Source organism: Paramacrobiotus metropolitanus, unplaced genomic scaffold, assembly GCF_019649055.1.
Source record: "Paramacrobiotus metropolitanus isolate TYO unplaced genomic scaffold, Prichtersi_v1.0 Parri_scaffold0000079, whole genome shotgun sequence".
Taxonomy (NCBI): Eukaryota; Metazoa; Tardigrada; class Eutardigrada; order Parachela; family Macrobiotidae; genus Paramacrobiotus; species Paramacrobiotus metropolitanus.
This window is the reverse complement of record NW_026570299.1, coordinates 593,979-607,492: the sequence shown is the minus strand read 5'-3', so window position 1 is coordinate 607,492 and position 13,514 is coordinate 593,979. Positions and strand designations below refer to the sequence as shown.

Here is a 13,514-nt window from a genome sequence, read left to right as displayed (position 1 = left end):
TGCAAATGGAGGCGGAAACTACCAACAGGGTGGTGGCCAAAATAATGGTGGTGGCCAGAATAACGGAGGCGGACAAAACTATGTCCCGGTAAATAACGACGGACAAGGAAATGTGCAAGGAAATGTGCAGGGCGCGCAACAAGGTGGGGCGCCGGTTCAGGGAAACGGGCAAGATCAGTAGGCACCGGTGAGCCTACTGATCGTCCCGACCCTAAACCACCGGATAAAAGGGAAAGGTCACCACTGCAGAATGGTACTGCAGTGAATGTGACCACTGCAACGGCTATACGGATGCCGTCAGCGAAAAACGAAAGTGGACCGGCTATATGGATGCCGCAACCACAGGAAACGGCTAGATGGATGCCGTCATATAATCAACAAGAAACGGCTATATGGATGTCGTCATTGCAAAAAGAAATCGAAACGGCTATAAGAATGCCGTCACAGCAGCAGAACCAAAGGTCACCGCAGAATGGCACTACGAGTGGAAATGTTCAAGTGGATAAAAGGCCACCGCAGAATGGTACTGCGAGTGGAAACGCGCAACGGGACCAAAGGTCACCGCAGAATGGTACTGCGAGTGGAAATTGTCGTGACGGTAGCGCGACACTGCGAACAGCGCAGCAAAATGAAAGGTCACCGTACTGCAGCGAAGAAGTGTTAGCGCAACGACGCGCACAACGGAACGCAAAGATTAAACAGGCGCTGCTGAACCAGAAGAAACCGCAGAACGATACTGCGCAAGAGGTAAATGAGCAACATGCGAAATTCCGGAAATACTTGGAAGAAAACGATAAGGTGAATGGGCCAAATTGCGATTGTTACGGAGAACCGAAGCCAAAGTTCTGGAATTGTTCAGAGGACAAGTTGATAAGGCAAAAATGGATGGAGCAGAATATCACTAACAGAAAAGATGAAAGGTCACCTTCCGTAGGAAAAGTCCAAGTGAAAGGTCAAGGAGCGAGGGCGAACGCTAAGGGTCATGGTGAAAGCACCGTGTTAAAAGGTCAAGAAACAGACTTGACACTGCGAACAGCGCAGCAGAAGAATGGCGAACCGGAACAGCAGAACTCCGATGACTCACTTGTGGATGCAGTAACGCTGCAACGGAAGGAAATATGGCAAAAAGTAGCCTATAGACCGAATGGGAATCACGGGATATGGATACCCGTGACGCCAAAAGCGAAACAGAAAGTGGGAATGTCTCAAGAAGATTACTGGGACATGCGAGAATTGCGAACGCGACATGAGAGAAAACGACTGGAAGAATTAGTTACCGGGCAAGAAGTTAAAAGGTCACCGAACCTTGCTCCAGTATTTAACGCAACTGAATACAAGAATGCACAAGCTGACCTGAATAACTCGCGAAATGCACCACCGAAAGACAAACCGTCGAATTATGGAGAAAAAGTTCCCATACAAAAGATGTCAAACGGCGGATTTGTTATAAAGCGCAATGAAAGGTCACAGGACTTAGCGCAAAATGAACAGAAAGGAGGGTCAAATGAGAATGCGCAAATGCAACAGAGTAGCGCAGCCGAAAGGTCACGGGACTTGTCACAGGCACTGCAGAAGGATGCCAATGACAAGTCACCAGCTCGAACCGATGGAATGTCTTCACAAATCGACCCGACCAAAACGAACAATGAAGTGTCTGCAAAGGTGATTGAATGGATGACCGAAAAGGGATATGATATGGTTACATATGAAAGGTCACCAAACGAGATGAAAGATAGCGAAACAGATGAATTGAAGCGAGCTGACCAAATAACAAGTGGAGTCATTGAGAAGTTGCGAGATAAACGAAACGAAAAATGCAAAGAGGAACTGATCCATGAGACGATAAACGAATTGACTAAAGGTCACGTGGATAGCACAAAAGCAAATCCGCAAGTGCAGAACGTTGAAAAGGTCACCAGTGGTAAAATTACCGCAGAGAAACAAGCAGACAAGAAAAAGCCACAGAAATTCTATGATGTCCGAACTGACGTGCCACACAGGATCGACAATTTGAGGGAGATACTGAAAGGTCATAGCACTCCGGCGAAAGGACAAGTGCCTCCCGATATGGATCCGGGACCAGTATCGTTAATCCCTGTGAAATGTAAGATCCACACATTGAAGATTCAAAACGGAAAATTGCCTAAAAGAATTGAAGCGTACACTCATGAAGTGAAAGTGGGAGACATAAAGGTCAACGCAATGTTGGACACCGGCGCTGAGACGTCGCTGATCAGCAAACCGTTTTGCGAGAAGAATGGACTTCATATGCTCCCATTGCCACCAGACAGACTGGTGAAGATAAATGGAATTAGCGGAACATCAGGATTCATGGTGACGCATTATTGCGTAGCACCAGTGACCTTAAGGAAAAAGACTAGCGAACATTCATTCTACGTCCGACCGAAATGTGATGACGTCCAGGTGCTACTGGGATTCGACTTCTTAGAGAAGAAGTTCGTATTAATGGATAACGAAGGCGAAGAAGAGAAAGAAGATGATCCGAAACCGATCGCCAGAGTTCAAGTCGGAAAGGTCACCGAACTTGTAAAACAGACGGGAAACGCTCAAGCGGTTAATAAAACGCTAATCCCAGTACCAGAGGCACCGGGAAAGGCAAAGGAAATGAGGGCGAAAAAAGAATTGTCACCATTTGAGCAGCCGCAAATGATTCAACAGGAGATTGAAAACACACTAAACCGGACAATGCTGACACAAAAGGGAAGAGAAAAGGTCATCCCAGTACCAGAGGCACCGGGAATGACGAGAGTGCAGCAGAACGAGACCAACCAACGGATAATCCCGGTACCAGAGGCACCGGAGAAGAAAAGTGAAAGTGGAAATGTCAAAAAAGCCAACGAAAGGAGAAAGGAACCGCTCGCGCCAGACATGGATGAGGCGATCATATTTCTCCCGGACGGGAGAAGTATGATCGCAGATAACCGTGAGCAAGGAGCCACAGCAAGAGAATGTGTTGAAAAAGTTATCCCAGTACCAGAGGCACTGGGAACGAAAGATGAAAGGTCACCGGTTGAGAATTTGGCATCAGAGTCGGATCCGAAAAACGTCAGCAAGACCTTTTTCGAACCACGACCTGCTACCGGAAATGAGAAGGAGGAAAAAGATTTGCAGAAAGTACCAGAGCGTACCCCGAAATCTTTCGAACCTCGATCTACTACCGGAAATGACGAAAGGTCACCAACACTTGAAGAGATAGCTGCCACACAGAAAGAGGCGACAGCTGCAGCGAAACAATCGCTTGTGCCTGGCATGGAGTGGGCAAAGCCTATCCCAGTACCAGAGGCACTGGGAATAAAGACGGCCAAAGTCGGGAAGGATAAAAAGAGTGAAAGATTGCGGATATTGAAACGAATAGCCGAAGAAGAACAGATGTTCGCGAGCGAAATCCGCAACAAAGCGCTTGAACAGTTGAAAGGTCACCAACTGAACAATGAAACAGAGATTATTGAAATATCCTCCGACGAAGCGAGTAGCACAGAAATCGAATGTGAGCAGAAAGCTACAACACAGGAGAAGGAGATCACCAAACCGCAAACGAATCGGAGGATATTAACTCCAGAAGAACGAATGGGGAGCTGCGGACACGGTTACTACGAGGATCCGTGTAGAGTGCAACCACAATGGGAATGCACTGAATGCTGCCAAGACGCCTCCCAAGATGACCTTTCAGAATGGCCGAGATGTAACGCTGCATTAGCAGATCTTAAAGGTCACGTCCAAAAAGAAGTGAAAAGTATCATGCGGACAAACGAAATGTGGAAGCCACACATTGAGCGGTATCACTGGAACAGATATCGGACTTGGCTGTCATGTGTGAAAAACTTCATTACGGGGAGAGGAAAATGGCTGAACCATTGGCAGCAACGAGTGGATAACGGAATCCAAGATCCTCTTGACCCGGTATCAACTGAGCGGAAACTTGAAAGGGAGATCGACTCAATGAACGAGGAAGTACAGCTATGGGAAGAAGCGAGAATAGAATTGTTCTGGGACTTCCGCATAAACCATATGTATAAAGGTCAAGGGAGAACAATTATATTTCCAACGGGACTTGGTACACCGGTGTACGAATCGGTGGTGGTATTCTGTAAAGCACTCAAAGACGATAACTGGGAGTTATTCGACAAATACTGGAGGAAATTCGAAGCGGAGATTCCTATATTCGATACAAAGGAAATGCGAGAATTGCAAATAACCCGGAAAAGAAGGTTACCGGGGTTAATGGAAAAGAAAAAGGTGACCTTTGCACCAGATCCAGATGGAGTGGAATACCCAGAACGAGGCGGGGATACATGGTGCATGTATGAAACGATTCCAAGTGACGACTGGGTCACTGAAGAGCTGATGGCAAATTGCGTTTTTGTTGGTCCTAAACGACCTAAAGGATATGAAACGGTCCAACAGGATGAAGGGGATAAAGAGACTATGAAAGAAGCGGAGAAGGAAGAAACAGCTAAAGAGACAGCTGAAGGAGGATCGAATGAAACAGAAGGAAGTTCAAAATCGGCCTTCGACATTGCACACATGTTAACGGACAGAGGAGAAATGTGGAAGAAGTTTAAAGAGGAGGTCGAAAGGATATCGAATGAACAACAAAACCCAGTAACTGAGGCAAAAAACGGGGAAAGGTCACTCGATAACGGTGAGGAAGGTCCGCCGGTCGAGTTGACCGAAAAGCCATTAACGAACCTCGAGGGAATAGAAAAGCCAAAATCGGACGAAGAAAAGTCAAACTCCGATCAATCGGAAAGGTCATCAACGAGAATCCGGGTAGTGAGGAGTCACCCGAGAGTCGCTACACGAAATGGGCGAAAGGCAAAGGAAACGGACAAACCTCTGCTCAAAAATTCGAAAGCGAAAAAACTTAACGATTCGCGAGGAAACGAAAGTGACCTTTCATCAGAAGACGAAGGAGTTGATGAGCGTCCATTTGAAAAGGCTGACAAAGGTCAAGCCGCTGCACAAGAATACGAGAGCAGCGATTCGGACTCGGAATGGACGAGCTCAAGTGATAACTCAACGACTTCGGAAGATTCAGGTGTAAGTGACCTCTCAGAACAAGAGGACTTAATGGATCTGGACGAAGATGACGAAGTGGACGAAGAAAAAGAAAAAGAAATTAAAGTCAGAAGATTAAAAGTAGAAAAGGCTAGAATGTCGAAAGATGTGATTAAAGTCTACAGCGACCAAAGAATTAAACTGAAACCGTCAAACTGCACACGGGTAAAGGTCAAGATGGGAAAATATGCACCGGCTCAGAATAAGTTGATGTTTACACCGGTCCCACAAGTGGAAACTGAAGTGCAACCGTTGGCAGGAGTGACGGATCACAGGGGAAAATACTTTGCAATCGTCATCGCGAATCACAGTAGCAAATACCAGATTGTGAAGAAAAATCAACTGCTTGGATACGTTGAACCGTATGAACATATGGAAAATGTAAAGGTCAACGCTGGGACAGTAAAGAACGTACTCGAAGACCCAGAAGTGGATGATACAACCAAAGCTGAATTGACAAAAATAATTGGGAATTTGAAGCTAGGACCTGATCTAACTGAGGAACAGAAGAATGACGTGTACGACGCCTTCTGGGAATTTTGGAAAGTCCTACCGACATCAAAGAAACCGTATGGAGATGTGAAAGGGGTCACTCACGTGATTGATACGGGAGATGCGAAACCGATTAAATGTAATCCGGCCAGAACGAGTTGGACAGGCCGTGAGTTTATAACAAAGCATATAGAAGAGATGTTGGCACAAGATGTGATTGAACCGTCGGATGCCGAGTGGAGTTTTCCAGTCGTGCTGGCAGTAAAGAAAAACGGCGACGGAACAATGGGAACAAGATTTTGTGTCAATTACATCATGTTGAATAAGTTAACGAGAAAGAACAATTACCCGTTACCGAACCCGGATGAGTTGCTTGACGCGTGTGCAGGCAATAAATATTACGGAAAAATGGACTTGCAAAGTGGATTCTGGCAGATCCCAATGGATCCAGCGTCAATCAACAAGACGACCTTTGTAACGCAAGATGGAATGTATCGATTTAAAAGGATGCCATTTGGAGTTTGCAACGGGCCAGCGACATTCCAGTTGTGCATGGATAAAGTACTTTCGAAAGCGAAAAGAAAAGGCTGCGTTTTCGGGTACATTGATGACGTGATTTTCGCCGGAAAAACTTGGGCAATCTTCATGCAGAATTTAAGAAATGTATTGATGAGCTTGGTCGAAGCGGGATTCACGATTAAGCCAACCAAGTGCGAATTTGGAATGAGACAAATGGGATTCCTGGGTCATATACTCAGCGAAGACGGAATCAGAATGGATCCGGAAAAGGTCACCGCAGTATCCGAATTCAAACGACCTCAAACTGAAAGACAATTAAGGTCATTCCTGGGACTGGCGAACTATTACCGCAAGTTCATAATGGGATACGCACAAAAGACTTGCCACTTGTACGAATTGCTGAGACAAGATAAACAAGTGAAGAAGGACTGGACAAAGGTGCATGAAGGGGAATTCAACAGCCTGAAACAACTGTTATGTGAAGGTCCGGTATTGGCAAAATTCGACCCGGCGAAACCAACCGTTATTGAATGTGACGCGAGTAAAGAAGGAATTGGAGCGGTACTGTCCCAAGATGGACACCCGATCGCATACGCGAGTCGCGTTTACACGGAGCCGAGAGAAATTACGGCGTAACGGAATGGGAATGTCTGGCAGTAGTGTTTGCTGTCAGAAAATTCAAGCCGTTTATTGATTATGCGGAATTTACTGTAAGGACGGACCATCAGGCGCTGACCAACCTATTGAGGTCGGAAACGAATAAAGTTGGAATGAACCCGCGTTTGACGAGATGGGCGATGGCATTACAAGGTCATCAGTTCAAAATTGAATATAAACCGGGGAAATATTGCGACAATGCGGACGCGTTATCAAGAGCACCAATTGAAGGCCCGACGTGTCAGGAAGAAGAATTCGACGAGATACCGAACTTTGAAGATTATAAGAAAGAGTTCGACACGAAAGAACCAGCAATCGAAATTGGACAGTTGTTCCTGCAGATGGTGGAACAGAGGGAGAAACGTCTAAAGGTCACCTCAGCTACGGCGAAAGAGTCGGCTGAAACGGAAGCAAAAGTGAACCGAGTTAAAAGTTGGTTGCCTACCGTTAGTGACTTAAAGGTCACCGGACTTGCAGCGGATACTGAAGCTCATAGTGGAAAGGTCACCGGACTTGACGAAACGGTAGAAACTCGTGATGACCTTTGGGAAACAGACAAAGTGGCACAGGCGTTGAATGAGTGTCCGATAAAGTTGTTGCGATTCCCGAAACAGATGAAAAAGAGATATAAGCCATTACCACGCTGTAAGGTTATCAAAGACTGGAACGAACTTAGCACAGCGACAGTCCGCATCGTCAACCTGCAAGGTGATGAGGAACAGGAAGACGACTCGAACTTGCAGTTGCGCAATAAACAGTTGAAAGATCCCCACCTGGCAATGATAATAGATGAATTGGAACATCTGCCAGATGCTGAAACAAGGTCGAAATTTGAAGTGCATTACCAGTTATGGAACGGTATACTGTACCGAGTAAAAGATAAAAATGGGAGACTTGAAAGGTCATATGTGGTACCGTTGTCAATGCGAAGAGCGATAATCCACGCATTACACGATGAGAAAGCGGCAGGACACTTGGGATTCGAAAAGACATTGACAGCAATCCGACTCCGATATTATTGGGATCGGATGAGTACAGACGTGAAGAATTACATAACTGCCTGTCAAGGATGTCAATTTCGTAAGACACCGAGGAAATGCCCACCCGGGAAATTGCAAGAGATAAAGGTCGGACATCCGTTCTTCCGGGTCTATGCGGACTTGAAAGGACCATTGCTACCGACGAAGAAACGTGGATATAAGTACATAGCGGTGTTCATCGATCAGTTGACGAAATACGTGATTGCCGTACCAATGAAGACGGCTACAGCCAAAGAATTTGCCAAAGTGTTCGTCAAACATGTGATATTGGTACATGGAGCGCCGCACATCCTGCACACGGATCGTGGACGGCATTTTACGGCCGAAGTTTTGACAAAGGTCACCAATGTGTTTAAGATCAAACACACATTTGGAACGGCGTATCACCCAGAAGGTCAAGGCCAAGTTGAAAGACAGATGCAGACGATTGCGGACGGCTTGGCGCAATACTTGAAAGCGGGGAACGAAAGAAAGTTTAATAAGTACCTCCCATATGTCATTTCGGCGATGAACAGAGTTGTACACGCCACGACCGGATATTCAGCATATTATATGCTGCACGGCAGAGAAATGACAATGCCGGAGGACGTGGTCACAAAAACGAATATCCCAGACGATTATGGGACCCCAGATGAATGGGTGGAAACCATGAAAAGGAACTTGACTTTTGCAGAAGAAGTGGCAAAATGCAACATCAAAGATGCTTACGAGAAGAATGCGGAAATTTACAACAAGAAGAAATCGGAGCCGAACTTCAAAGTGGGCGACCTGGTACTGATACGACTACCAAAGGACACGAAACAAGGGAAGAAAGAAAACCAGTCCGACTTTAAGTCGAAATACGATAAAGTGTGGAAGATTCTGAGTTTCCCGCGAACAAACGAAGCTGAGGTCATTGAGCAGAACCCAAAGAAAGAAGCGGACTTGAAGGTGGTCTCGATCGATCGCTTGAAGTTATGGCACCCGCCACTGCCAGATGAAGACGCAGAGCTTAAGCCCCAAAAAGAGACTCTTTTCGAACCACCTTCGCTACCCGAAACGGATGAAGCTCGGATGAACAAGAGTGAAAGCGAAGATAAACCAACAAAGAAAAGAGGAAGAAAAAGGAAAGAGGATAAGGATTTCGAAACAGCAGTCACAATAAAATTGAATACAGAAGCCGGAAATTTGGCAGAAAGGTCACCAGGAACTGAAGATGAAGTAGCCGAACGCGCTTCGCAAAAAGAACTTGAATCGAACCAAGATCCTTTTTTCGAACCACGCACTGCTACCGGAGACGTCGATGACCTTTCGAAACGGCAGACAGTCGCCGAGATATCAGAGCGCGACCCGAAATTTTTCGAACCACGCACTGCTACCGGCAATGAAAACGACCTCATAAGAAAGAGAAAAGAGGAGATAGAAGCGGTCAAATCAAAAGCTGAACAGTTGGGCCGGGATATAGCGAAAGCAATTGACGAGCGAAAAGTCAAACAGAAGAAAAAGAGAATAACTCCTACGGAATTACTGACCCAGCAAGGCGAAGTGGAAGATGCGGCCGATAAAGAACTTCTTGATCGGATAACTAAAGGACGCAAAGATCGGATAACTAAAGGTTCACTTCATTAAAAATAGGAGTTGGGAAGCTGTAAAAAGGTCATCATCGTACGACAGCTAACCATTATTGTTTCATTGTTACAGAAGGTAAGCTCAGTTAATGGATAGATTGGAACGACAGAATTCAGAGAATTCGGATTCGGAAAGTATCGGAAATCCATTAAAGGCATCGACCCCGAAAAGAATGGAAGGTGAATACGGATACGACACTTCATATGGCGAAGGGTCGACGTCGTCAGCAGGAACGGCACAGAACGAGCCAGGCCAGGGAGGTTATTATGGCGGCCCGGAGTATTATGTGTATCACGATCCGGGACAGCAGACGACTTATCAGGACACGGTAAACTGGGTGCACCACGGCTTACCTGCCGGAACCCAGTATTCGGGACAAATAATGAGCGCCCCTTATCAACCGCATCCAGGAGCGTATACCCCACCGATGGGACCGCCGCAAGCGATGGGACCGGCAAGAATGTTGATGCCGCCACCGCAACAGACTACACCGAGTAGATTTATGGGTCATGGAGGATTTAGCGGAATGTTAGCGACCCAGTCGCAAAGGTCATCTCCGATATTGCCGCCTTTCCCAGAATCGGGAGGCCTATCATTGTTAGATATCGGAACGCCTCGGATGAGAACGCCACAGCAATTGGGAGCGCAACGATTTCACAGGAATTCGCCACAAAAAGGAGGGAGGCGAGGAGGAAATCGGTTTGATTCACCACGACCGCGAGGAGTACTGCCATCGCTGGGCCCAAATTTGGAGCAGGTCGGACCAGATGGTCTACGGGCAACGCCCCCGGGTGAACCAACGGTGCATGATTACTCACCTAAGCTCCCGCTAGACATGAAAGATGATGACGCGCGATTGAACGTGATAGTGGGAAATGAAGAAAAACTGACAGCGGCTGATATAGCGGGCATCCAGGATTTCAACCGCATGTGTCGAGATCTCTATAGAATTCATATGCGAGTCGAGGATGAACATGCATTTTATGGAAGACTAATGAGTCTGGATGCGATCATTGAAACAGTCCATATCGCGATGAAGGAAAAAAACTAAAGTCATCGAAGTTAAACGCAAGGAGTTGGCGATCAGAATCGCCTCGATGAAACAGTATCACCCGGCTTTAACCTACAGAAAATGGCCGCCGATGATCGAGAAGATACAGATATTCCTTAAGACGATTCCCAAAGAAAGGGGACCCTCAGCAAGCAGCGCGGCGGGGCCATCACGGGCATCAGTTGAAGCACCAGTAGAGGAGATGTCGGACAGTGCTCTCCTGGAAACAAAGAGAAAAATCGAGACAGAATTGACCGAACGGGCAGAAAGGTCACGGGCCAGTTCAACCGCAGGATCAGTACGCGGACGTACCAGTTCGGTTACAGAGCCGTCTAGCGGGACCGTAAAAAGCGGAAAAAGAGTAAGGTCACCGACGACAAGTCCAAAAGAAAGCGACAAGAAGGAGCAGCGGACGAAAAAGGTCACGACGAGTAAAACACCGATTTCAGTGGGTAGAAAGAGTGCACCACCCACGCCGCCGGATCCCGAAGCAGCTTCAGTTCGACTTCCGAAGTGCCGGACTTTCACAGTCAAATACACTGGAACTGACCATAACGAACGAAAGGTCACCGCTCGTATAGTCGATAAAAGAACGAATAAGGAGATTGACTCATATAATCCCCTAGCGGACAAGTCAGTCAAAACTGCTATTGGAGAAAGGGCAAAGACAGAAGTTAATGAGGCATTACAGTTCATTCCCCCCGGAGGAACGTCATAACCCGAGAGTCCTCATTCAGATGATGAAACACGTGGTGTCCAAAGTTGCGACTGAGGAAAATGCGTGGATCCGTATTAAGGTGGGCACAAATGACGACCACCTGGCATATACATACACAGTGGAAGGGAAGTTGCTGACGAAGGAGAGAATTCGGCCGAAACCGACAGCAGACCCAGACCCGAATAAACGAACACTAGACGATTACGAGTCAACCCTGAAATATACCGAGGGGACGTGCAGAAAAGTGACGCTGACACTCCACTTCGGCGATGGAACAACAGAATGTGTAACTGCAGTAATCGTCGACCCGATCACAGGAGATCCGATTCCATACGCTCCATGGGATGTGTCGGAAGAGAGCGCCGAGCACGCTAATCGGGCAGCACTAGAACAGCTGTGGAACTTGATACCAGTAAGTGAACGTCAAGATCCCCTAGTCCAAGCGAACACATTGATCAGTATGATGCGACATCGAGCGGAAATAGATGAAGCCCATTTCCGACTAACAAGAAGAATGGAAAATGGAGCGTATAAAACGGTGTTTTATGACGCGAAGAAAAACCCTTTGTGGGAGATCGTCACACAGGGACAGACGGTCGAAACACCGCACTTGGAAAGTCAAGCCCAACATCCGGCACAAGAAAGTGGAGTCGGAGAGATGGCAGAGGCCTCCGTAGCCGAAATGGCAGGAACGGAGAGTACCCAGCGACCATCGAAACAAGATGAGCCAGAAGAGGAAACAGATGACGGTGAGTCGGAAGAAGAATCGACCAACGAAAAAGAAGATGACGAAGCAGTTGAGGACGACGATGCCTCACCAAAAGTTGTCGTTAAACCCTCCAAAACTCGTCGCCCAAGAGTTGCCCCTAAACTAGAAGAGGCCATGAACCGTGAAAAGGTCAAGTAAGGTGACTTTTTAAAAAAACGGAAGGAAGAAGAAGATAAGAAGAAGAAGAGTGGTGATGAAAGTGAGAGCACAAACACCCGGAAGAAAAAGGGAGAGAGAAAGAAGAAAGACGAACCGTCGTCTCATGATGTCGAAATCTTGGACGAAGCAGTCGGTGAAGTGGAAGAAAGGTCATCCACACCTATTATTCCAAAGAAATTCGTTATCGAATCGGCAACATCAAAGTTAAAGGTCACCGAGCCTGAGCCGTCAACATCCAAAGGAAAGGTCATAGCTGTAAAACAGATCGTACCGGTCGTTATCTCGGCATCTACTACGAAAGAGCGTAGGGAGAAAGGAATGCGCGAGAAAGCGAAACGGGAAACGTCCCGCGAATCGGAAGCATCGGAGGTGAGCCTCCCAAGTACGTCGACGGTTAGTACGAGGTCACACACGGACCCGAAAACGACCAGATCAAGAACCGTGGAGCCAGGAAGCCTAGCGGAGGCTCTTGAAAAAGGGAAAAAAGCAAAGAGCGAACCCACAAAACCGAAAAAGAAAGGAAAGGAGGCCAGGAAAATTGATGCATTGGCGATGGCCAATTACATCGAACCGGATGGAGAAGGTGAACTCGATTATTCGGGAGATGAAGCAGAATTCGAAGATCCGGACAGCGACAATTTGACCACAATTGACGAAATCATCGACGCATTCGACGGAGCGGAGAAGAACTTTACACGGATAAGAACGACATCAGTAACGTCGAAATTCAGAACGGGTCTAAAGAAATACCTGAGAAAAGAAATGCACCGAAGTTTCACCAAACAGAAGTTCGATGTGGTATTAGAATATGCTCGGAATGCGGGAAAACTTCTCCAGAAACACCCGAATTTCGCGTATAAGGCCAAGTTATTCAGACCGTCCAGTTCGGATAAGTCGTTGACGACTCCAAACGAAGATACCTCTATGCGAGTAGAAAGGGCGATCGCGGGAATGACAAGCCCATTGGGGTCAACGAGTCACCGGATCAGCCAATACATCAATGCCGTTTGGAATGACGGAAAAGGGATGATTAAGGAAATCGATACGGCAACTGAACGTGTATTGCCAAGGCTGATAAAACAGAATATCCTGTCAACAACGAACGCACATAAAGGATATCCGATCCGATACACGAGGGTAGGCCTGATACCGCCGGAAAAACAAGTCCATTGTACCATGTCCGACAGTCAGGAGATGGATAAAGTGCCATCGAGTGGAGATCCAACAACTCCCATATTGAATCGGATCGCGCAGTTAACAGCGGAGGAAGAAACAGTTCGGGTTAAAGCACAAGCACCGAAAGTGTCGAAAAAGAAGGGACCCATGGATACTGAATCGGAAGAAAGTGGCGATGATACTACGACACCAGCGCTTCACGAGCCAGTGACAGGACAAGACAAACAGTCTAAAGGTCAAGAGACA

At 46.9% G+C, this 13,514-nt stretch overlaps 1 protein-coding gene across 1 annotated transcript; it reads left to right on the top strand.

The window, feature by feature from the left end:
* The first annotated feature begins 6,872 nt into the window (after positions 1–6,872).
* Positions 6,873–10,270, top strand: LOC129595506 (uncharacterized). Its single transcript, XM_055492542.1, has 2 exons — positions 6,873–9,381; positions 9,468–10,270. The coding sequence occupies exons 1-2, from the start codon at positions 6,888–6,890 to the stop codon at positions 9,482–9,484; spliced, it is 2,511 nt and encodes an 836-aa protein (XP_055348517.1). The 5' UTR covers positions 6,873–6,887; the 3' UTR covers positions 9,485–10,270.
* The last annotated feature ends 3,244 nt before the right edge of the window (positions 10,271–13,514 follow it).

What these genes read in the sequence shown, in the direction of transcription:
- LOC129595506 (XM_055492542.1), top strand. Translation starts at nt 6,888, where the DNA reads ATGGCATTACAAGGTCATCAGTTCAAAATTGAATATAAACCGGGGAAA.